The sequence below is a fragment of the Crocodylus porosus genome, unplaced genomic scaffold, assembly GCF_001723895.1.
Source record: "Crocodylus porosus isolate Cpor-Errol unplaced genomic scaffold, CroPor_comp1, whole genome shotgun sequence".
Lineage (NCBI taxonomy): Eukaryota > Metazoa > Chordata > Crocodylia > Crocodylidae > Crocodylus > Crocodylus porosus.
The window spans coordinates 16,090,064-16,112,051 of record NW_017728915.1 but is presented as its reverse complement, the minus strand read 5'-3'; the positions used below and the strand labels follow the sequence as shown (position 1 = coordinate 16,112,051).

Here is a 21,988-nt window from a genome sequence, read left to right as displayed (position 1 = left end):
GACCTGATTAGGAACTGCAACACTGTCAGGTCCAGAAGACTTCAGGGGCAGAGCCCTGGAAGTATAAAAGGAGCTGCATGCCCAGCATGAGAGAGACGCATCCAGGGCAGAGAAGAGAGAAGAGTGGAGCTTAGAAGAGCTGAGGGGCAGGTGAAGCAGTAGCTTGGAAGCGCCCCTGAAGACTTCCATCTGCGGGGAATGGCGGACGGCTCCAGCGGCTAGGCTATCGGTGTGCAGCATGGTGCGTGGCATCCAGACCCTGGGAGCTGCATGAGGCTGCTCAGGTCTGCAACCTCTAGCATGCGGCCAGAGACACAGTGCACAGGCTGGGGTGTGGAGCAGATCCTTTGAAGTGCTTGGGTGGCTCAGGTCCTCAACCCCCGGAATGAGTCTAGGAGCTCGATGCGGGAGGCGCTGCACAGAGTCCGGGAGTGGACCAAGCCTGGTGCTGCATAAGGCAGCCCAGGCCTCCAACCCATAGCAAAAGGGTCGAGTCCAGGGAGCCAGATGGTGCTCAGGCTACTGAGCCAGCAGACAGGGCTAAGCCAGAGGCCCCAAAAGCCCTGCGTAGCGAAGCCCTGTTCCAGGGGACAGTTATCCCCTCAAAGCCCACCACAGGCAAGAGAGCAGCTTGGTGCAGAGGATGAGAGCCACCCTCCAGGCCTGGGAGCCATGAGTTGCAGGGAAAAAAGGATTCCTACAGGGGAGGGGTTGTCCCCCCTGGTTAGTGAAGGGCTACTGAGAGTGGAGGTCCCACTGGGAGGGCACCCCTGAAGCTACCAGCTTCCTTGTAGGGCTTGGGAAAGCCCAGGGGCATTGGGTTTTCCCCTTGGGATTAAGTTTATCTTTGAGGTTCTTGCGCCATAAGTGGTGTGATGTCATGCCTTATATTTTGTGAACTCACGTGTTTGTAAATTAGTAGATGAGTAGAGTCCTAGGGCTCTTCTGGGACCCCCTGTTGCTATTATTTCACCTGTTGTTTATTTGTATTTGTGGCTTATTTATTGTTCACCTACACTTATCTTTATTTGTTGGCTGTCTATGTTTATTTTGGAGTTTATCTGTTTCAGATCAGCTGCTTACCTGTATCTGAAGCACTGGTGTAAAGTTTTATAGCATTTACCCAGAGGGTATTGTTTATGTTATTTGTTTAGATGAGAGAGAGAGAGAGAATGTTCTATATATATATATATAATGTTTCTTTTCCTTGTGGAGAGTTAATGTAAATAAATTTGTATATAGTTAAGTCCTCTGACTGTTCTGGCTGGGTTCTGTAGAGACAGGGAAACTGAGTGGTCTGCAGTTCCCCCACAGCACACCTGCCACCTAACAACTCCCTTCAGTTGGAGAAGGGGAGTATATACCCGAGTTACCTGGGCTACATTAGCGTTAATGTGACATTGTTGGTCTCCTGTGAATCTGAACTGCTGAATATTCATGATAATTTCTGTAAATGTAAATGATCAGAAAGTGTTTCCCTTACCTTTTAAAACATGTTACTCTTATGGCCTGTCTCCATGGAGGAGTTTTTGCATGGTGTGCTGAAGTATAAATTCACTGTGCTAGCAGCCTGTGGGAGCTTTCTTAGTGTCATTAAGGTTGCCTTTGAGCAAAGTAGGTTACTCTATCTCGATACTGTTCAGGACAAGATGACTTTAAACAGTTTGTCCCAAGTTAGGCCCCGAAGAACATGGCTTACTGGGTGAAGCCTCATTGTCGCCAAAGGCTAAACAAAGAGGGAAGAGAGACTCGGGTAAAGTCCCTGAACAAATCCAGTACATTTGTCAACATAGTTTCTGTCTTGGGTCTAAATGAATAGATTGAAGTTAGTCTTTTATGTCCAGTCACTAGGTGGTAGACAGGATTGGGGTTCAGACCTCTCTACTACAAATCCTCTTTGCCTTCTGTCTCCCAAAGAGCTGCACATAGAGCTTCCTGGCCTGCCTCCTGGAGGATCTTTTTGGTCAGTGATCTCAAGCCCTGCCTAATTTATCTTCACATGAGCACCTATGCAGCAGAAGGGGGTGGAGAGCAGTGATTAATCCCTTTTGTACTGTTATCAGGCAAGTCCTTGGACCTTCGCCCAGCTACCCTTCTGGAAGAGAACAGCCAAAGTTCTCTTCCCAGCCCCGTTACAACTTTTTGGATAGTGTTTCACCTCCGTGTGCCACATTTACTCTATCTGTGACTGTCAGGAAATCTACAGCTGGAAAGCAGAATAAGTGCAAAAGGTGGCTGTTTTATTACCACATTTAACCATTCTGCTCTTTCACTGTGGTTCCCTGAAATGGTTTTATCCAAACACTTGATATCATGTGATTAGTTAATTTAATTAAATGTTCCTGACCATGCACACACAAGCAAAATGCATATATGGCAGTATTTGCAGCTCCCATTAGGTGGTGGTGGACTTCTGATTGTTCTTTTCAGAATTGTTTTCCTTGGTAATAAAACTCCCTATGGATTTGCTGTAGCCGACCTTCCAGATTTGCTTCCTCTTCCTGCCTCTCCCCTCCCTTGCAATGTCTAGCACTGGACGCTCCTTTAATACGGTCCAACTTGTGTTTTTTATGAGAGCTTTTTCTGTAACTCCTCCCATTTGGTACAGCCTTCTTGTGTCTCTTGGCTGTGTCAAGTCATCAGATCTCCTCTGAAGATATTTCTTTGCCTTTTCCTGTACCTCTTAATCTTTCTCTCTCCCCCTATCCTACTATACTTTGCTTTCATTTTATAATAATATTACTTAGCTCCGGGAAGTGTTTTGAGAGCCCTTTTAACCAAATATGTGGATCCAACTCAGGTTGTATTCTATAAATGTGCTCTCCTGATTGCAGGTACTACTCAGATAGCTGGCAGGACCCTGGACTTGGCTGCCAAAGCATAAGGCCGTTGAGAAGCACAGAAATGCCAACAGCCCCACTGAAATGTAAATGAATTTCTTAGGCTGACCTTTCTGTAAGTGTTTGGGTCTTGGTTTTCTTTCCTTTGCAGCCGTGTACACATCACTGAAGCCACCCTAAAACACCTAGGTAAAGTTTATGAAGTGGAAGAAGGGAATGGACACCAGAGAGACCCATACCTTAAAGCAAATAACATCAAAACGTACCTAGTGATTGACCCAAGGGTAAGTATATACCTTTTAAATATGTATAGTGTGTGCGTATGTGCATGTGTAATGTTTGGATCAAGAATAGAATTAAAATGTACATCTACTATGTAGCGAATTGAACTCAGGCTTTAAAACTCTCTGGCTTTAAAAACATGTTTCTCTATTGTTTTAATTTACCTGACCAGTCTGAATGCAATAGGAAGTTCATAAAATGATGTGCTCTAGTTACTAGAACAGGGGTGGACAAAATACAGCTCCTGGGCCAGATCCAGCCTGCCAAGGGATTTTATCTGGCCTGTGGCATGTCCCTCAGCCCCTGCCCAGCTCAGGCTTGGGGGACAGCACCAGCTGTGGCGTGTGTGGCCAGTCCTGCTAACCCTGGGCATGAAGTGGGTCTGGGGTAGTGGTGGAAGCTTCTTCCAGTTGCTTCTGCTGGTGGTGCTGCTGCTGGACCTGGGCACCCTGGCTGGTCTACTGTGCACCCACCACGGGGGGGGGTGTGCCAAATGGAATTGGCAGGCAAAGTCTCCATGAAGACTGGCCTGGGACCCCCAAAGGCAGGAGGCACTTGGGTGGGTGGGATGGGGCTATGGGGATGGCACCTGGGAGTGGAACAGGTGGGTGGGTATATCATGAGGCAGGGGCTGAACTGCAGTGATAGTATGGGGCCAGATCTGAGCTGCAATCTGCTCTGCAGAAGGTGGATTATGACCACCAGCCTGACCTGGGAGGAGGCAGAGAGCATGCCCATGCTCCTACTGTCTGTGCCCCATAATCCTAGCCCCTGCCTACCTGCCCCACTCCTGGATGCCACTCTCCACTCGTCTGGCCAAATGTGCCCTGCCTGCCTGCTCTCTGTTGCCACTTACCATGTAGGAAGTTTTGGTGAGCTGTTGTATAGGGGGTGAGGGGTGCTGACCCAGCCCAAAACAGCTCACCAAAACTCCCTAAGTGGCCTTCCAGCTGAAATAATTGCCCACCTCTGCACTAGAGGGAGACAAAGAAACACTCATTTTTAATTATTTTTTTTGTTTTGCTCATAAATCAGTTTGTGCCAACAAGTTTTGAATAAAGCTAATATACCAGTCCTGAATTCTAAATAAAATCTCTTCTGTACATTGTACTCTAAACACTCTCTGAAAATCCTCAAACATAACAATGTGAGTGTCCACTGCCTGTAGGAAAACCTCTTTTGAAAGCTACCTGTGCCTGCTGTATTTGCCTCAGTAGTGTATAGCCAAATGCTGACTTTTCACTTAAAACCACTTCTTCCTGAAAGGGATACTCACACCCAGGTTCTACTTGAATACTGAGATTGCACACCCAACTACTCACCCACTTGTAGCTTTTCCCCATCATCTCATGTAGGAGGTGGAAAATAGGCTTGGTGCGACTGATGTGTGAATTAACTGCCAACTCCCAACCATGAGCCTTTCCTCACCAGTTCACATAATCCACTGTGATTCATTTATTACCATAACACAGGAGGAACGCCTGTAGTACCCAATAATTCCTGCCTTTCATTGGGTTCCCAGAGCATAAATTAGATACCCTGGTCACTCCTGAGTTTGACTAATTCTTTTAAATTCCCATTAAAAGTCAGAATTAAGAAAATTTAATAGCCACACCAGAGCGTACAGACAGTAAAAGAGCATCTGTCTAAAACATGGCAAAACCACCATCAGCTTAGCTTTTTTTCTTTTGCTGTTACTTGTTTTTAATTCCTCCTCCCTGCCATTTCTTTGAGCTCAGTGACATCCACACATAACTGAGGTGTGGTCACTAGCTGGTACATCTGACCTGTGCACTATGGGTGTACAAAAATTGTTCTGGCAAGTGCAACAGCTGCATGAATCTGCAGTTGGGTGCTTAGGGTTTTCCTCTGTGGCCATCAAAAACTACAGGAGCAGGGAACGGATTTGGGTAGCTTCCAAGCAGGTGCCTGCGATCACAGATTATTTTCAGATGCATAGGGAAGTGCGTCTCAGAGGTCACACATCTTTGTCATTTTTTACCTTATCCTTGCCCTTAACTGGTTGTGTTACTTCCCCTGGGCAGCCACATTCCAGGCTGGGAAACATGCTGTATTGCTCCTGCAGTTCAGCTTTGCAGAGGCCATACGCAAGCTGTGATAAGCTATTGATCAAAGATCAGCTAAGCAAGCAGGCCCAACACCCACGCACATGTTAGGTACAAATCCAGCTCTTAATATGGTCCAATAGTTAATAGAGTTCAGGTGGCTGCTTCTGTGCTGCATTTGATACTAATTGTGGGATGGTGGAGGATCTTAGCCAAGATCCCCAATGAATGTAGTCTGGTGGCTTTGAGAAAATGCTGTCTCAGTGCATCATTCTTCTTCAGTGACTTACATGGCAGTGTCACCCTTTTTGGAAGGTAGGTGATATTATAACTGCTGGTTGCCTAAGTATAACTAGGCAACTGTTGGCTGCACTGGAATATTGACAATTTTGAATTGGTGTTTGTGACAGGGTGCTTGGTGTGCCTATCACTTCAAGAGAGTGTGGCAGCCTGGGAAGCAGCCTGCAGGTGTGACAGGGGGCTGGTTAGGGAGTCCTGTGACTGGAAGGAACCATATAAGCCTAGGGATGGAGCTGGTCAGGCAGCCTAGCCCTTAGTGCCACATGGAGAGCGACTCCTGGCAGCAAGGCTGCAGCCAGGGCTCTTGAGAACAGGTGAGCTGGGGCAAGCAACACGGAGTCTGGGAATAAGGCAGGCCTGGGAACAGGGACAGGTGATCCCATAGCCTGGGGAGGCAGGCCTTGGAAATGGTAGGCCTGGGAGCAGGGGTGGGTGAGCCTGTAGCTCAGACAAGGGTAGAGGCTGGGCACAGGAGCCCTGGGATGGGGGAAAGCAGCCCAGAGATCAGGGCCAGGGGCCCACAGCCTGGAGAGGGCAGAGATGGGGCACAGCAGCCTGGGGATCAGAGCAGAGTGGCCCAGAGACTGGGGCCAAGGGCCCAAAGCACAGAGAGGGGCAGATGCAGAGGCAGGAGCCTGCTAGGGTGGGAAATAATGCCTGGAGCCAGCTTGTGTAGGAAAAGTGCTACATGCAGGAAGGCTGTGCCCAGGAATAGCCCAGGGCAGTGAAGTTCCCAAGAGAAGCAGGTAAACCTAGAAAACAAATTGGGGAGTAGCTGCGGTGAATGAAGTGCCTGGACAGGGAGGCCTAATCATAGGGGCTGAGGCTGTGGCCCAGAAGGACTGGTGATCAATAACATCTGTGAGGCATGGGTGTGGGTATTGGGGAGGGCAGAGCCCATGTAATTAGCCCTGAAAGCTATAGGGCCTTGGGGGCATAGGTGGGCCGAGAGGTCCTACTCAACTTAGGGTGCAAACTGAGGCCAGCAGGATCCGGGAGGAACCTGCTAGTGGCTGGAAGTGACAAGAGTTTGCTCCAAGACCATGGGTCTTAGTAGCCCTTCCTTAATATCTTAATAAAAACAAAGTATGGAAGGCAAAGAACCGAGGGAGGGCATCTTAGGGATCGAGCCGGGAAGGAACCATATGGTCACCACCCCTGCGGGCCCGGCCCTCTTGCAGTGTTTTATCGACACGGAAAAGACATGGGAGGAAAAAAATAGCTCTTGCATCGTCTTTCTTAGGAGTTGCTTAGGAAGAAACACAGGAGAGCTACCTTCAATTAATGATTAGTGCAGCCATGCTTTAGATGCACATATGCTATTTGAATGTTTGTCATGGTAACTCAGTAGACCTCTTGAAATGGCTGTTGCACACCTGATGATGCTTTAGATGCTAGGATATAACTACTGATTGATGCAGTATCTGACTAGTGATTGATGCTCGTATTATAGCCATTAGTCTTTTTGCCCTGCCTGCTTTTGGTCCTGTGGAAGGAAGTTTTGTGGCCTTTGACTCAAAAGTGTTGCACAGGAGATATAATCCCCATTGTAATCTGGAGCTGAATCTGCATTTTGCAGAACTGTCTCCTTTGCCCTCCTAGTCACTGTGGTGTTCCCTTTGAATCATGTACCAAAGACGTATGGCAGAAGCTTTTGGTCTTGCCCACCTTCTGCCTCTTCTCAAGTGGAGTGAATCCCTTCAGTTGTCTGTAAAGCTCTCTGGTCTGTGATTGGTCAGGAAGCCAGAAGTTGGAATCAGAGCTCAGTTTTGCAGGCGGGGAGATTTTGAGGACAGCTCAACAGATGGGGAATCAAGGGTGTCACCCTGTCTATATGCTTGGTGGAGGGGGAGGGAAGGAGGCATATCCTGGGAGGACATACTTGCTCTGAGGTTCATATGGTACAAGCTTCTGGGCTTAGCTGATTTTTCTGGTATTTTAACTTTGGCATTGTCGTCTTTTAGTCCAAACAAAGTACTTCAAACAATCATCTTCCTAAAGCAAGGGTGAACGATGGGCTGAAGATGCGAGCCTCTGTCCGAATGACACGTTATCTGGAGTCTTGGGGAGCGGCTAGACCCTTTGCCCACCTGAACCACAGAGAAAGCGTGAGCAGTGAATCTTCAGCTACGCAAGGGAGGCGAAGAAAGGTGAGGGCTGGAGTTGCATTCTAGGTTTTGTGCTGTTCCTCCCTATCCGTTGTGGAGAATTTAAGACTTGTGATTGGTCTCTTCACTGGATGTGTTGCCATTTTAGGTATTTAGATTTGTACAAAAAGCCAAACAGATGCCTATCTGTGCACAATCAGCCAGTGTTCCCTCTAAAGAGTAGTGGTCCGTGAGCGCGCCGCCTCAGTCCAGTATAGGACAATTATCAAAGGGGGCCGGGAGCCAAGGGACTGGAGCCAGCGGCCGAGAGGCAGGGGTTGGAGGCTGGCGCGGGCTCTGCCAGCTCCGGGGAAGTGCTCTGCTTCCCTGCATCGGGGCTGGGGAGTGGAGCACTTCCCTGGAGCCAGTGGAGCCCCCTGCCCTAGCTTCCATACTTGCCTTGCCTCACCTCGGGGAGGAGCTGCTGCCTGCCTCGAGCAAGCCTCCGCCAGCTCCGGGACACTACTCCACTCCCCCACATTGCCTTGGGGCATTTCCCGCAGTGTCCCGGGGAAGTGCTTCACTCTCCAGCCCTGAGGGAGCGGAGCACTTCCCTGGAGCTGGTGGAGCCCGTGCCAGGCTCCCACCCCCACCTCTCCTGATGCGTGGCCTTGAAAAGGCTGTGCATGGACACACTTAGTTGTGCACAGCTGTGCACATGCACACCTTAGAGGGAACTTTGCAGTCAGCATCCTTAGCAGAAAAAAGTGACTAATGCCCAGCAGAGCAAGGCCTGTTGCTGCTAGTAAACCAGTTGCAAAAACCTTAAGTTCTGCTTGTCTCAGATATTTTTGTATCCTTGGCACCCTCCACCCAGTCTGTATAAAAAACCATCCATCCCAGCCTCTGAGAACCCTGGACACTCATTTAAAACTGAACAAACCAGCCCATCCAATTGCTCCAAATACACAAAAGTCCTGACAGTTTAAAGAATGGATTCGCATTTCCTAAAAGTCAGAGGGAATAGCTGGACCTAACTGTGTGCCCTAAATGTTATCAAAACTGTATTATCAGCCCAAGAGAGGGGAGTGAATTATTAGAGGAAAATGCTATCCTGCTCTTTTTTCTACTTTGGCTCCAATTCTGATTCCTCTGATGATCTGAATTGTTGCATGCGTCACCCAGGTGGTACTCCAAGAGGTACCCCCTCTCCAATTGAAGGGATCAAAGCAGGTGCACAAGCGCTGTAGGAGGTGTAGGGACTCTCCTCCCCCTACAGAGCAGAGCCAGACCACCAATGGGAACTTAACCATATACCTTTTAATGAGAAAACAATACTGGGAACATAACCAGTATAAACCAGGGGGTATAGGGGACCCTACAATGCCCTGAGGGGGCAGGATTCAACAAAGGTTAGACGCTTACAATCCTAGCCATATTCATCCAGTTGACAAAAGACGGGGTTAACCAAAATGTAAAACAAACAATACTGGTTGGTGAAATGCAAAAGGCACAAAATGTCAAATGACAAGGAATATAGGGCCTAGGTACCTGGAGTGGGGGAAAGGAGGAAAAAACAATGGTCCCTTTCCACTGCAAGAAGAATTTTCCCCTGTTAGCTCACTCGCCCCAAGTCACCACAGCTGGGACTTTTGATCTCAGATCTCCCACGTGGTAGGCAGAAGCTCTCCCACACAGCCACTAGTGCTGGTGTTGTGCCAAGCTACTAGAGGTCTTGACCTATCAGGCGCCCTGGCCTGACGTCGAGCTGCCTGGCCTCTGATTGCAGGAGCTGGAAGCAGAGCTGGGAACCTCTCAGGTCACTGCTCAGATCCTTGCTGGAGCTGGGGAGCCTCTCCTGCTGGCTGCAGCCTCTTGTAGGGGATCCTGAGCTCCAGGGAGCCTCTCCTGCTAGCCACATGCTGCACTGCTGAGGGTCCAACTGCTGCCTGCAGGTCCCACTCCCAGCTCTTTGAATCTCCTTCTTTGTGGTCCCTTGCTGGTCTCCCTTGAGTCAGCCACACTGCCCCTTTTATCCCCCTCCAGGTGACCCAAGGGGCCAATCGGGGGGCATGGAGGGTGAGTCTCTGGGGCCTGATTGGTGAGGAAAGGGAATCCCAAGTCCTCCAATCATCTTTTACCCCTTCAAAACCCCTGGGTCAAATCATTACCAGATTGGCGAGGAAAGGGAATCCCAAGTCCTCTGATCATCTTTTGCCCTTTCAACACTCCTGGGCTAAGTCACTGCCAGCCAGCCCCTCACACATGTTATGAAGATGAGAGAAGAGATTGGTAATAAAGCTGGGCAGCAATCTTCCACCTCTGGTTAGAAAACAGTTGTCAAAACAGAAATAACCTTGTTAGAAAGGGAACATTTTAGTGAATTCTGCCAATCTAAACACAATGACCATTTTGAAATGCGTTTCCAACCGTCTTAATATTTTTAAAATTAAAAAAAAAATGTTATTCCAAATGCTTTTGCATTTTGAAATTGTAGTTGAAGTAAGAATATTTTTAAAAATATTTTTGAGATTTTATTTTATTTTTACACTTCATTTTGATTCAGTGTTAAAACTTTAAAAAAAATTCCTATGGGATAGTGGAACTGACCCTGGAAACTTAGGCATTATCCATGTGGCTATTTGATCTCTGGTTTTGCCAAAAATTAAGTTTATGTTTATCCTTGGGGAAAAAACATTTAGATATGTACCAGTGAAGGCCACAGGTAGACAGTGACTACATAAATGAATTGATTGTTAAAAGCCCATCCAGGCTAAAAGGATAGTTTTGTCTTATTGAGAAGAGCTGATGCTACCCAGTACTTCAAGGTTATTGTCTGTTCTTTTTGGATCTTAACTTTCCTTTGGAGATTCACTAGATTTATTTTGTTTCACCTGAAGGTGAATACTACAGCTTCCTTCTTTTCTTCCCATCTTATATTTAGTATAGCATTTACATTAACTACAGTGTAGAATAGAATTCTTTCATTTTGCAGGGGTGGGGCTCAGACGAGTGAGTGAAGAAGATTCTTGTTACATGAATGTCTGAAACTAAGCTATGCATTCAGTGCTGATCAAGTATCATGGAATATCCTGTACAATACCTCTGTATCACTTCTGTGGCTAGTAGTCCAGTGGAAAATAAACATCTGCTGTATAATTTAAATTAGTTCTTCACACTTACGTTGTCATGGGTGTCTGGGTGACTTTCTCTTAAAGTACATTTTAAATTATCTCTTCAGTTTTTATTAGATGATTGTATTAAATGTATTCTCAAATTCTCCTTTTTCAGGAAATACCTTTGAGTATGGCAGGTCGTCTGAGGACTTCAGATAGGTGAGTCAAGTAACTTTGTTATTTACTGTATGGCTTTAGGGTCTTTTTGCTGTTAGATGCACTCCTCATTATAGGACTTAGATATTTATTTAAATAAAATCCAGACAACTACTGCATGTAGCGAAATCCAAGATAACTTTGATTTTAAGATGACCCCAATAATTAGATTCTAGAGGCAATAAATTTATAATTTTATGTAATTTTCCATGTCCAGAATCTAGTGATTGGAGGGTCATCTTAAGTTTGTCTGTCTGCTTTTGCAGGGGAAGGAGTGGGGAAAGCAGTCAAAGAGGTGCACAGGGAGAAAACAGGCGGGGGAAAGCAGGGATGGAGGCAGGTGGGGTGAGGGGGAAGAAGTGGTGGGAGCAAGCAAGGGCAGGCAGCCTGTTCGCCACCCTTTGTCCCCATGGTGCTTCCCCCTCCACCACTTCCCTGTTCCTTGCCTCCCTGCCCACCTTCCCCCTCAGCCGCTTTACCTACTGATCAGGGCTCAGGGTGAGTCCCAGAGCTGGTCCTACCCCACACTGGAGAAAGCAGCTATGCAGGGAGTCCGGATCTGCAGTGGACAGATTCCTCTTTCCCCACTTGGCTTCCTTCCACCTCACCCATTCACCCCCTTGGGTGGGAGCAGGCTCCAGGAAGGAATCTGCATGTTGTATAGCTGGGCTTCCTGAAGAGCTGCTTTCTGCAGCAGCAGGAGTGACTCTGGAGCTTCCCGATGCTTGCTACAGCTGAATCACACTGCTACAGCTGGAAGCCGGGAGGAACTGCTTTGCAGGTCACCCAGCTGGCTGGAGACACAGCAGCATGGGATTTCCTTCTGTCCTGCCTGGATTCCTGCCAACAAGGGAGACAAAGGGAAGGGCATAAGGAAGTCAGGCAGGGAGAGATGCTGGAAATAGGAATATGCATGTTGCCAGTACTGTCCCTGCCCCAGCTGTACTCCCTGCATAGGTGCTTCTCCCAGCTCTCAGCAGTAATACTTGAGTCTGAGACAAGCCTTTGTTTTTCCCATGTTGAAAGGGGAAAAACACCTCATCTTGGAATCAAATGCAGTAGTTCTGTTGGACCCTAGGGTTAAGGGGTTCCAATCAGGTCTACACTGTTTTTAAAGGATGTTACAAGTTCCTAAGAAATAATTCAGTTATTTAGGACATATATTTCAAATATTATGACATTTTTTCTGTCCTCTTGATAGTTCCTTCACTCAAACATTACTGGATTGCATTTCACTTGAAGCAGAACAGGGTACAGCGGGGAAGAGAGGTGAAAAAGGAGACAAAGATCAGCAGAAAACAACTCCATATGGTGCTGCTATCTTAGGTTATCATGCATTTAATAATGGGGAACACAGGTTCTTCTGTTCCTATGACCTGTTAATTATTTGTCTCATGGTAGCACTTGTGTGTTTTAATCAGAGTGGGAAGGAGGACCCACTGAGCTAGGTGCTGTGCAAACCTGTCCCTGAGAGCTAGTAAACGAGAAAAATAGTCAACATGCAGCACCCGCATTGGTTTAGTGTAAGAAACAGACTTTTCCTTGGAGAATAACTTTGTTAACTTTTCACTCTTAGTGCAGTGGTTATGTCAGCACTTGCAAAACCCAAAGCTAGTGTTGTGCTCTAATTTATCCCACTGTTTATCCTACTCTGTGGGCCAGTCAGGCCTGGGGAAGTTTATGTAATGCCCCTGCCACCCTGCCCCCCATATTCATAACAGCAAGCCTTGGCCATTGTTTTATATGGACTTTGTTAAAGGAATGTATTGTATCTCATTCCAAGAGATACTGTATTTCTGAGACATTTTAATGTATTATTGCAAGTTTACTGCTCAACCTGAATAGAAGAAATTGTAAAATCCAACTTTTAGACATTGTGTTTAATCTTGAGATGCCTCTTAGCTGTACTTATGTTCTATGTAATTCAGAAACTGCTATCTTCATAGTATCATAGTTAGTAGGGTCAGAAGGGACCTGAGCAGATCATCAAGTCCAACCCCCTGCCATGGCAGGAAAGAGTACTGGGGTCAAACGACCCCAGCAAGATGATTGTCTAGCCTTGTCTTAAAGACCCCCAGGGTAGGAGCCAGCACCACTTCGCTTGGAAGTTGGTTCCAGATCCTGGCTGCCCTGACAGTGAAGTAGCGCCTCCTGATATGTAATCTGAATCTACCCTCTGCCAGCTTGTGACCGTTATTTCTAGTCACTCCTGGTCATGCTCGGGGGAACAGGGACTCTCCCAATGCCTGCTGGTCCCCTCTGACTAGTTTGTAACAGGCCACTAGATCCCCCCTCAGCCTTCTCTTGTGGAGGCTGAACAGGTTCAGGTCCCGTAGCCTCTCCTCATAGAGCCTGCCCTGCTGTCCCCCGATCATGCGGGTGGCCCTCCTTTGGGCCCTCTCCATGTTGTCCACATCCCTCTTGAAGTGCGGCGCCCAGAACTGGACACAGTACACCAGCTGCGGCCTGACCAGTGCGCACAGAGGGGGAGTATCACCTCCTTGGACCTGCCTGAGATGCATCTGTGGATGCATGACAAGGTGCGGTTGGCCTTCCTGACTGCATCCCCACACTGCCGACGCATGTTCATCTTGTAATGACTCCAAGATCTTTTTCTGCCTCTGAGCTGATGAGAAGGGAGTTCCCCAGCCTGTAGGTATGGTGCTGGTTCTTCCTCCTCAGGTGCATCATCTTGCACTAGCCAGTGTTGAATCCCATCCTATTCTTGTCCGCCCACCCCTGTAACCTGTGTAGGTCCGATTGGAGCCTATTCCTTGCTTCTAACGTGCCCACATCCCCCCACATCTTAGTGTCATCAGCAGATTTGAACAGGGTACTTTTTACCCCCTCGTCCACGTCACTGATGAAGATGTTGAACAGTGCGGGCCCGAGGACCGAGCCCTGCGGAAACCCATTGCCCACATCCCTCCAGGTCAAAAATGACCCATCTACCACCACTGTCTGGGTCCAGGCCAGTTGGTGACCCATTTGACTGTGTTGGCAACCCGTTTATCTTTTAATGATAAACATTGCAGTAAATGTATTACAAGACTAACCAAGCCATATTCTCCATGCATTGCAAATGTTACCTCTACCTTTTAAACCTTTACATAAACTAACTTTATGTTAATAGACTTTTGCACTGCAGAATTTGGCATTTCAGACTTCGTTAGTAAGCCAAATAAAATAAAAGGAAGATTATGCAGCTTGACAACTCACTGAAGATAGGCTGCCTTCAGAATTATTTTGTTTGAATGAGTAACTTAGTGGTTATTAATTCATCTATTAAAGCTGCTGTCTTGCGTGAATGTGTGTTCCTTCCTCTGTGTTAGTTTGTATAGATTTAGATGCATGTAATTGTATTCTTCTTGAGTTGTAAACTATAAATATTTTTTTTGTCTTTTTATTCCTGTAAGCACAGAATTCTCTCCCTCTGGACTTCTTAATGTCTAGTATGTCCTCACTAACCCCCTTTCTATTTTTCTACAGAAAAGTAAGAAGTGTTTTTTTGTAAGGGAATGGGTGACTTTGAAGAGATTCATTCCTTTTTCATTGTTGCATTAGTAGTAATTGAATGTTCCCAGTAGTTTTTTACTTATTTATTTTAGGTTTCAATAAAGGTAAATATATTTTTGTATTTGTAGCATCTGAATTTAACCTTACTTTATAAACAAAAGTCTCAAAATTAATTACGCTTATTTTTAAGTTATTTTTAGGGCTTATTTTGGAATTGGTACATCTCTTGGTATTTTAATGTATTTTTAAGAGATATGTAATGGTAAAATTACAATAATAAATAATAGTAGCAGTATGAGACAACCCTTTTATGCTTATATTGTGCAGCATACTTTGGAGATTTGGGTAGAGATAAATCCCTTTTTATAAGCCACAAATTTGCTTTGTCATATACATACATTTTTTTCTCAGAAATACATCTCAGAAAGGAAGGCTGGAGGAAGATATTTATGATGAAATGATGTCAACCATTGAGGGTCTTAGTTCGACCAAGTATGTATTATTTTATTATCTTCTTCTTGGGTCTGCTTTTCTTTTGAGCAAACCTGCATTCTCAGTTTTAAAACTAGATGCAACCTCTGCTCTGATTTCCAGAACCAGTAGGAGTAATTGTCTTGGTTTTTTCTGTTGCTTGTTTCTTTTTGGTTGGGTTTTTCTTTCTTTCTTAAATATTCCTTGTTTCTAACTTGATTACAGGGTGTTCTAGTATAGCTTAATAACATTGTTCTACAGTAAAATTCTGCCCAGGGACAATATTTTATTTCTGAGAAAATGAAAAAATTGTACCTGGAAACAGATCATGTCCAATGCAAGTATACTATACTGTACAGTGTTCTAGCTGAGAAAAAAAGCCTAGACGTTACTTCGGGTACCTGGGCATTGTACAAACAAATGAGCTGAGTGAAGGTCAGGAAAGGGGTGGGAAGTTCTCTGTCTCATTTCTGCATACAAACAGCTGAGGAGCAAAGAACTGATGCGTGCACGTGGACAGAGCTTGGAGAACATAGGCAGGTGCTGACAGCACTAGCACTTCTACTCTGAGGACTGGTATACTAACAGAACTGTCAGAATAGATTTCTTTTGTAAATTGTTGACCTTACTAACAAAGTGGTCTTTGAGTCAGTCTGTCAGGCTTTTAAAGGGCTTTGTTTGCTGTTCTGCATCCTGCTACTTTAGTTATTGCCTTTGTTTTGTAAAATCTCTTTTTGTTTCAATGCAGACCGTGGTGTTGTAAATCAGATGACTTCTGTAGATTCTGGCTCTTTTTTGTAGAAACAGGACTTGAAAAAGAGGTTGGTAAGGGATAAGCAATTTGTTTTGATAGTTCTGGTACTGGAATTTATGCAAGCAGAAGAGAACTGTTGAAAGTGCTTTTATTTCTTCATTGGGATTTCTGAGGTGACTGCAGCCCAGAGGGGTCTTGGGTAATGTGATGTAGTGCAGACTGTTTGGCTTATCCACTCTTTTTTGGGCAATCTTAATCCTACGGACTAAAGGTGTCTGTTACAGAATTCAGATTAAAACCTGGCCCTAATTTAAGTCAATGGGGTTCTGTCAGTAAGATGTATTAGTTTTGAGTATCTTTATTAAAAAAGCAAGAAGCTGCGTTTAAAATGTTTCTGTACAACTCAGTGTAACAGATGCTCGTGTCATTGTATGTAGAGTATCAGAATTGGCAGATACAGTACATAGCCTGTATGAATGGTAATATTACTCTTAATGCCCAAATCATTCACAGTTATAGTTGTTTAACTTGAATGGGGACAGCATAGCATTTCAAATCTCTTTACGAGTAAAACATTTTACATTCTGTTGCTTCTGCTTTGCAGAACACATTTGGACACATAAAGCTTCCCCCTACCTGGAACACCTGGCCCTTGATGCCTCCCACTCCCCTCAAGAACCAGCTTCACTAATACAGAGTAAACTAATTAACTCCACTGTAAGATAGTACTGTCAGGGACAATACTATCTTACAGCAGAGTCATTAAGTGAGATCAAACATGTGTAGATGGTGACTGCTGGGCACAAATTGTGCCCTGTCAGCTCAGCCAGCCAGGGACCAGACCTCTGGCTCCTGCCTGCCCCTCCCCTGTCTGATGCTACCGCCTGGAGCTGGCCCCCAGTGCTCCCCTGCCAGGGCTGCTCCACCCTATCCCAAATTGCTGCTGTCCTGGGTGCACGTCTCAGCCCTGCCCTTGGGAGCAGTGTACTCCAGCTCAAATGGCCCTGGAGTTTATTGCATTGTGTTAATTGCACATATAGATGTATCCACTGTGTGAATTCCCATATAATATAATAATTGGTTATGCAAGTACAATACTTCTTTAAGTTGGAAATCAATACTTTTGAACTATTCTGTGAATGACAATTAATGGTTGCTTTATTATTAGATTTTTAAAAATCTTTTGCGTTTGGTTTTAACTGTAGGGGGTAAAAATAGTTGGTGGCAGATCTGTTTTATTTTTAAAAAAGCTCAGTAAATTCTGTAGTTGGCTTCTGTAATTCTCTTTACTGACATGATTACAATCTGTTTCAGTATCGCACCATCTCCATCCCAAAAGTGAGGAGTTACTTTGCGTGTGCCAGTATTGTGTTGCTCTGTATATTTGTGATACAAATGTTTGTGATGCTAAGGTAAGTACATATTTTTTCTTTCTTTCTTTTTTTGTATTGTTTTACATTTTAAATGAACCCCTAGGTAAAGCAATAGCTCTTGCTTGAATAACATTTTCATTCTTCCAGACCTTCCTGCAGGGCTGTAACCAAGTGACATATAATCCTAACCTGCTCTTTGTTAGCACATTGCATTCATAGAGGCAGTTTTGGTACCTGAGCCAGGACAGCTGCATAAAAAAAAATGGACATTGTTTCCTCAGTAGTGTGTTTTGACAATGGTCAGTACATACACAGAGGAATACACAGATCAATTAAACGAGGATGTATTGTTTTAGATAGTTTATCTGACCATAACCAGATTGACTATAAATGAGGAGAAGGATTAAGTAGAGCCAAGATGTCCCTTTCCTTTAAGAGGAAAAAGGAACATGGAGGAGGAACTCAAAAGAAGGGTGTTGGCTTGTTAAATATCTCTTTATCATAACTCTGATTGTGTAGACTTCCTTTGGCAAACATGTTTTCATGCCTGCTCTAGTGTGCTGCCCTTATTGTTTATGCATAGGATAATAATAGCATGTGTTTTGAATGAAGGAGCAGTGAAAGTGAGATCTTGATAGTGAACATGGAAGTGGATCTCAGCCACGGGAGGGCAGCAATTTTTTATGGCAGGGATATCAGACTCATCTCCTACCCTGGGCTGGATCTGGACCCACAGGGCTGCTTGTAGGCCAGATTCTTGCCCAGGGCATGGGGTGGCTCTAGCAGCTTCTACCATGTGTTGCACACCCCATGCCAGAGCTAGAGCTGCTGCCACTGATGTGTTTGTGTCATGCCAGGGCTGTGTTCAGCATGGAATGCATAGGGGTGGCAGTGGTGGCTGTAGCAGGGAGCGTGGGGCAAACCATATTGGCTTCAGCTGTAGCACAAGACACATAGTTGTGCTTTGGAGAATGTGGTATGAGGTGCTTGCTTGGGCTCCAGCTCCAGCACAGAGCACGGGACACACAGCGGTGGTGCACAGCACAGAGTATGTGTGTGCATGCAGTGACAGTGGACAATGAGGTCAGCCTCGTATAGCAATGTCCACCAGGGCCCAAGGGCTCTGGATGCTGAGGCAGGCCACTCGCCCCTGGCCACGACCCTTCCCCAAACTTCCAGCAGACTTCAGGTAGCCCTGTGGGCTCTGCTGGCTGGATCCAGCCCACGGGCCCTATGTTTGACACCTCTGATCTGTGGAACGCCTTATCTTGTGGGCATCTCATACTGAAAGAAATGAATTTTGTTTATTTTTATTAAATTAGGAGATAGTTAAGAGGTGTATTCTCATGAGTTGGAATTTGATAATGGCATGATACCTGTAACTCACGTTTAACACTTCTCATCTCTATTTCAGAACTCCAAAACTTGGGATTTCATTTGGGATTGTAGCAGTCATCATTGGACTGATTTTATGCATGTGTTTTGTTGATAAATGGATGGTAAGTAAAAATGTAGGTCAACTATTTGTTTTAAAGTTAATGGCTAAAATAAGGCACCCAAATATTTTAAGCACCTACCTATAAATGGCGTGCATTTAGGTGCTGAGCATTTGCAGTTTAAGGAAAGCTGAAATAATCAAACTGGGTATATTTCAGTGTCTAAAATACAGTTTTACATTTACATTTGCAAATGAGCTATAATTTTCCATGCTATTATATAATTGTAGTTTTAAAAACCCCAAGTGTTTTCTGTTCTTATGTCAAGTTTTACAAGATTTTGATACTATACAGTACTCCTTAAGTGATTTTGGTTATGAATCCTACATTTTTTGAGTGCAAGTGTGGGTTAAACAAGAATTCATAAAGCTGTAATATGAAAAGTAAAAATGCCCATATGTTTTAATGATGGTAATATTGTAGCTTGCTTTTCCTTAAAGGATCTTTGTTGAACTTAAAATTCTAGCAAATTGAATACTGTGTGCTTGAATTTATTCGTTGCTGTGTGACACTCTAGGTATACTGTCAAATGTATATAATTATGGTTTTTAATAAAATGAGAACAGCTGTACAAACACAGAGAACAGCCTTGTATCTTAAAAAAACAGTGTTGTCCAGTCCAACCTTCATGTTAACCCTCCCCATGAACTCCTGAGAGAACAAATGTATTTTACTGTGTATCTGTAAGATCTTGGCTCTGGTGGACCAAAGTGGGAAGTATATTCAAGTTTTTCTGAATGGTCTCTCACCAGCACCTTCCAGCATGAGACTGGCAGCCTCAGCATGGTAGATCTCAGTTACTATGAGAAATGATACAGTAAGAGGTGTTTTTTCTTAAGTACCAAGAGACAGATGAAATAGGATGCAGAGTGTGCAGGACACTACTGTATGAATAGTAATCTTTTTAGAGGATTAAGTAGCAAAGTTTTCTTGAATTCCGTAGTTGGTGTATTATACATTGAGCCACAAGGTGCCCGAGGGAGGCAACAGTAAGAAAAAGAAAGTTCCAAACCTGACATTGCATTCGGTTTAATTTTAACTTCAGGACTGTTTGGATTCAGAGTCCCTGAACAATATGTTTATATTCAATTAGTATGCTTGCTCTCTTAAATGAACATATGTTTAGTAAATATTTCTTCCTATATCAGGAAATGGAGGAGGGTTTTTGGGGGGGGAGGGGCGGGGTTGGTATGTTGTAATTTGTGTGAATCATTTGCCTTTAAAGTCTATTTTTCAATTTAGCAAGAATTGTAATTTAGCGTAACTTTTTTATAATGTTTCGGTAATGGCTCCCATTAGATGCTATCACAGTATGTAGTGTGGTAGAAATTCTATAGGTGTTAAAACCCTACTCTTGGAAGTAAAAAAGTGTTACCTCCATTTTACAGATGCGGAAATCAAAGGTGTAGTTCTGGCTTGTCCAGTATCTCAGAGTGAGTTAGTTACACAGATGGGAGTTCAAGCGTCTCAGCTCTTGCTCTCTTGCTCTGATCATTAGAGAACAAAATCACTCTCAATAGAAATGGAGGTAATGCACTTGTGATGGTCCAGTGATTGTCTTTAGACCTTAGTTTGTGCAAGGGACAGAGTATTTTTTTTCAGTAACTGTCAGAGCACTAATGTCCGTGTCATGCAGCTGACTGAGACATTCATTTCATTTACAGGGGTGTTGCTCAGAACGATGGCCTTCTTTGAGGCCCCTTTCTGCTGTTTCTGAGATGGTGGAAACAATGCCTCTAGTGAGACTCCCATTAGCCGTCATCACTGTTGGTGCCTTGCTGATTATCGCCATTTTTAATGTTGTAAGTAATTGCATTTCCTTCAGTTTGTTAATTTTATTTAATATTGTGACCATCACAGACTATTTCCTCAAGTGGCTTGTCCTGGGCCCTACTTTCTGATGGGTAATGCTTCACTACTTATTTTTAACTTCGCACTGACACACAGAAAGGCAATTTTGTGTGGAATGTGAAGTAGGATGCAGGAGGGGGAAAAAGGTCCCAAGCAGTTTGTAGAATCTAAAATACAAACATAATGTTCTTCTGTCATGTAGTACATTGCCCTCTTTGCTTTTATCATGTCAGGAACAATAATAATTTATTATAATTACTATTTCTGTAGGAATATTCAGAGTCCCACTGTAACTCATGGTGCTTTACATAAAATGCTGTGAACTAGAGCGCTTGCCTGATCCAAGACATTTGCCTGTTGGGTCGGGGGATTGAGCCTATTTGCGCTGGCCCTCCTGGCCAGCAGACAGGGGTGCCTTCGAGGAGGCAGATGAACTGCCCCCCTTCCCAGCACCCCTCCCCCCAAGCTCTGGGGCAGTGTGTGGGGGGGGGAGGTAGAGGGAGGAGCTGCCATCCGAAGTTTGCTGCCTGGCTGGAGCTGGAGAGGGGGAGGGGAGACGCAGCCTTCCCACCTCATAGCTCCCTCCCTCAGGTACCCCAGTAGGGGATTTGGGCTGGTCCCATGAGGTAAAGGGACTCTGTTCCATCCCCACCTCCCTCCCCTCCCCTCCCTACTTAGCTTAGGCCAGATAAGGCAGAAAAGAGGAAGCACGGCTTGCCTGGCCTGAGCTGGAGGGGGCAGTACAATGGAGTCCCCTTATCTTGTGGGCCTGGCCTCACGCCTCCTACTATCCCATCTTGGGTACCTGGAGGGGGTTTGCGAGGTGAGGTGGGCTTTGTTCCACTCCCCCCTCCACCTCCTTCAGCTCCAGCTAGGCAGCAAACTCCAGCCAATAGCTCAGTGTTGCTCCCTCTCTTCACCTCCTTCTCCCCCTGCTGTGACAGCATCTGGGGCAGGGTTGCGCTGCATAAGCCCAGCCCAATGCATGAAAAATTTACCCAAGGGAACACAGGTTTCCTAAGCCACTCTAAAGTGGAGTACCTTCATCTAATACCTCATTTGAGGAAGGTTAATTTGTTGCATGATCAGCAGGGATTCTGGTTTTCTCTGATTAAAAAATCACAAATTCTCTGACAAAGCTGCAAATTCTTTGATAAAACTCCCTAAATCCATTATTAAAATTAAATGCCCCCCAGCCCTGCTGGTGCCCCTCACTGGCCCCCAAAGTCCTCACCCCCCCAGCCCTGTTGGTGCTCCTCACTTCTCCCACAACAGTCCCCCTTTCCTAGTGCCTCTTGCCCCCTACCCACAGCCCCTGCCCCCTGGCCCTGCCAGAAGGGGCCCCCAGCTGCCAGGGTTATGGGGCCAGGGATCCAAGTCTGCAGACCTCTGCCCACAACAGCAGGCAGCTGCAGCAGAAGCAGCATGGAGCTGATGTAAAAATCGCGGTTCGTTTCTCGGGAGGCGAAAAAAACCTTCAGCCACAGACACACTCTATTAGCAACACAAAAGGTATATATTTGCAAATAGGGTCAGAGAGTGAGACAAAAGATCAAACACTCTGCTGCCCCCGAGGGAAACTGCCCAGCTGGCTTTATCCCCTCTCTCCTGACCACGTGT

The 21,988-nt window shown here is 45.4% G+C and overlaps 1 protein-coding gene across 2 annotated transcripts in view; it reads left to right on the top strand.

Moving 5' to 3' along the window:
• The window catches only part of ADCY7 (adenylate cyclase 7), a 66,159-nt gene that overhangs the window by 30,431 nt on the left and 13,740 nt on the right, over positions 1-21,988 (top strand). For both annotated transcript variants that reach the window (XM_019535743.1, XM_019535742.1), the window contains exons 9-16: positions 2,992-3,124; positions 7,453-7,638; positions 10,867-10,910; positions 14,835-14,915; positions 15,643-15,715; positions 16,963-17,060; positions 18,436-18,520; positions 20,182-20,319. In XM_019535743.1, the coding sequence (XP_019391288.1) occupies positions 2,992-3,124; positions 7,453-7,638; positions 10,867-10,910; positions 14,835-14,915; positions 15,643-15,715; positions 16,963-17,060; positions 18,436-18,520; positions 20,182-20,319 (838 nt within the window). The remainder of the gene's footprint in view (positions 1-2,991; positions 3,125-7,452; positions 7,639-10,866; positions 10,911-14,834; positions 14,916-15,642; positions 15,716-16,962; positions 17,061-18,435; positions 18,521-20,181; positions 20,320-21,988) is intronic.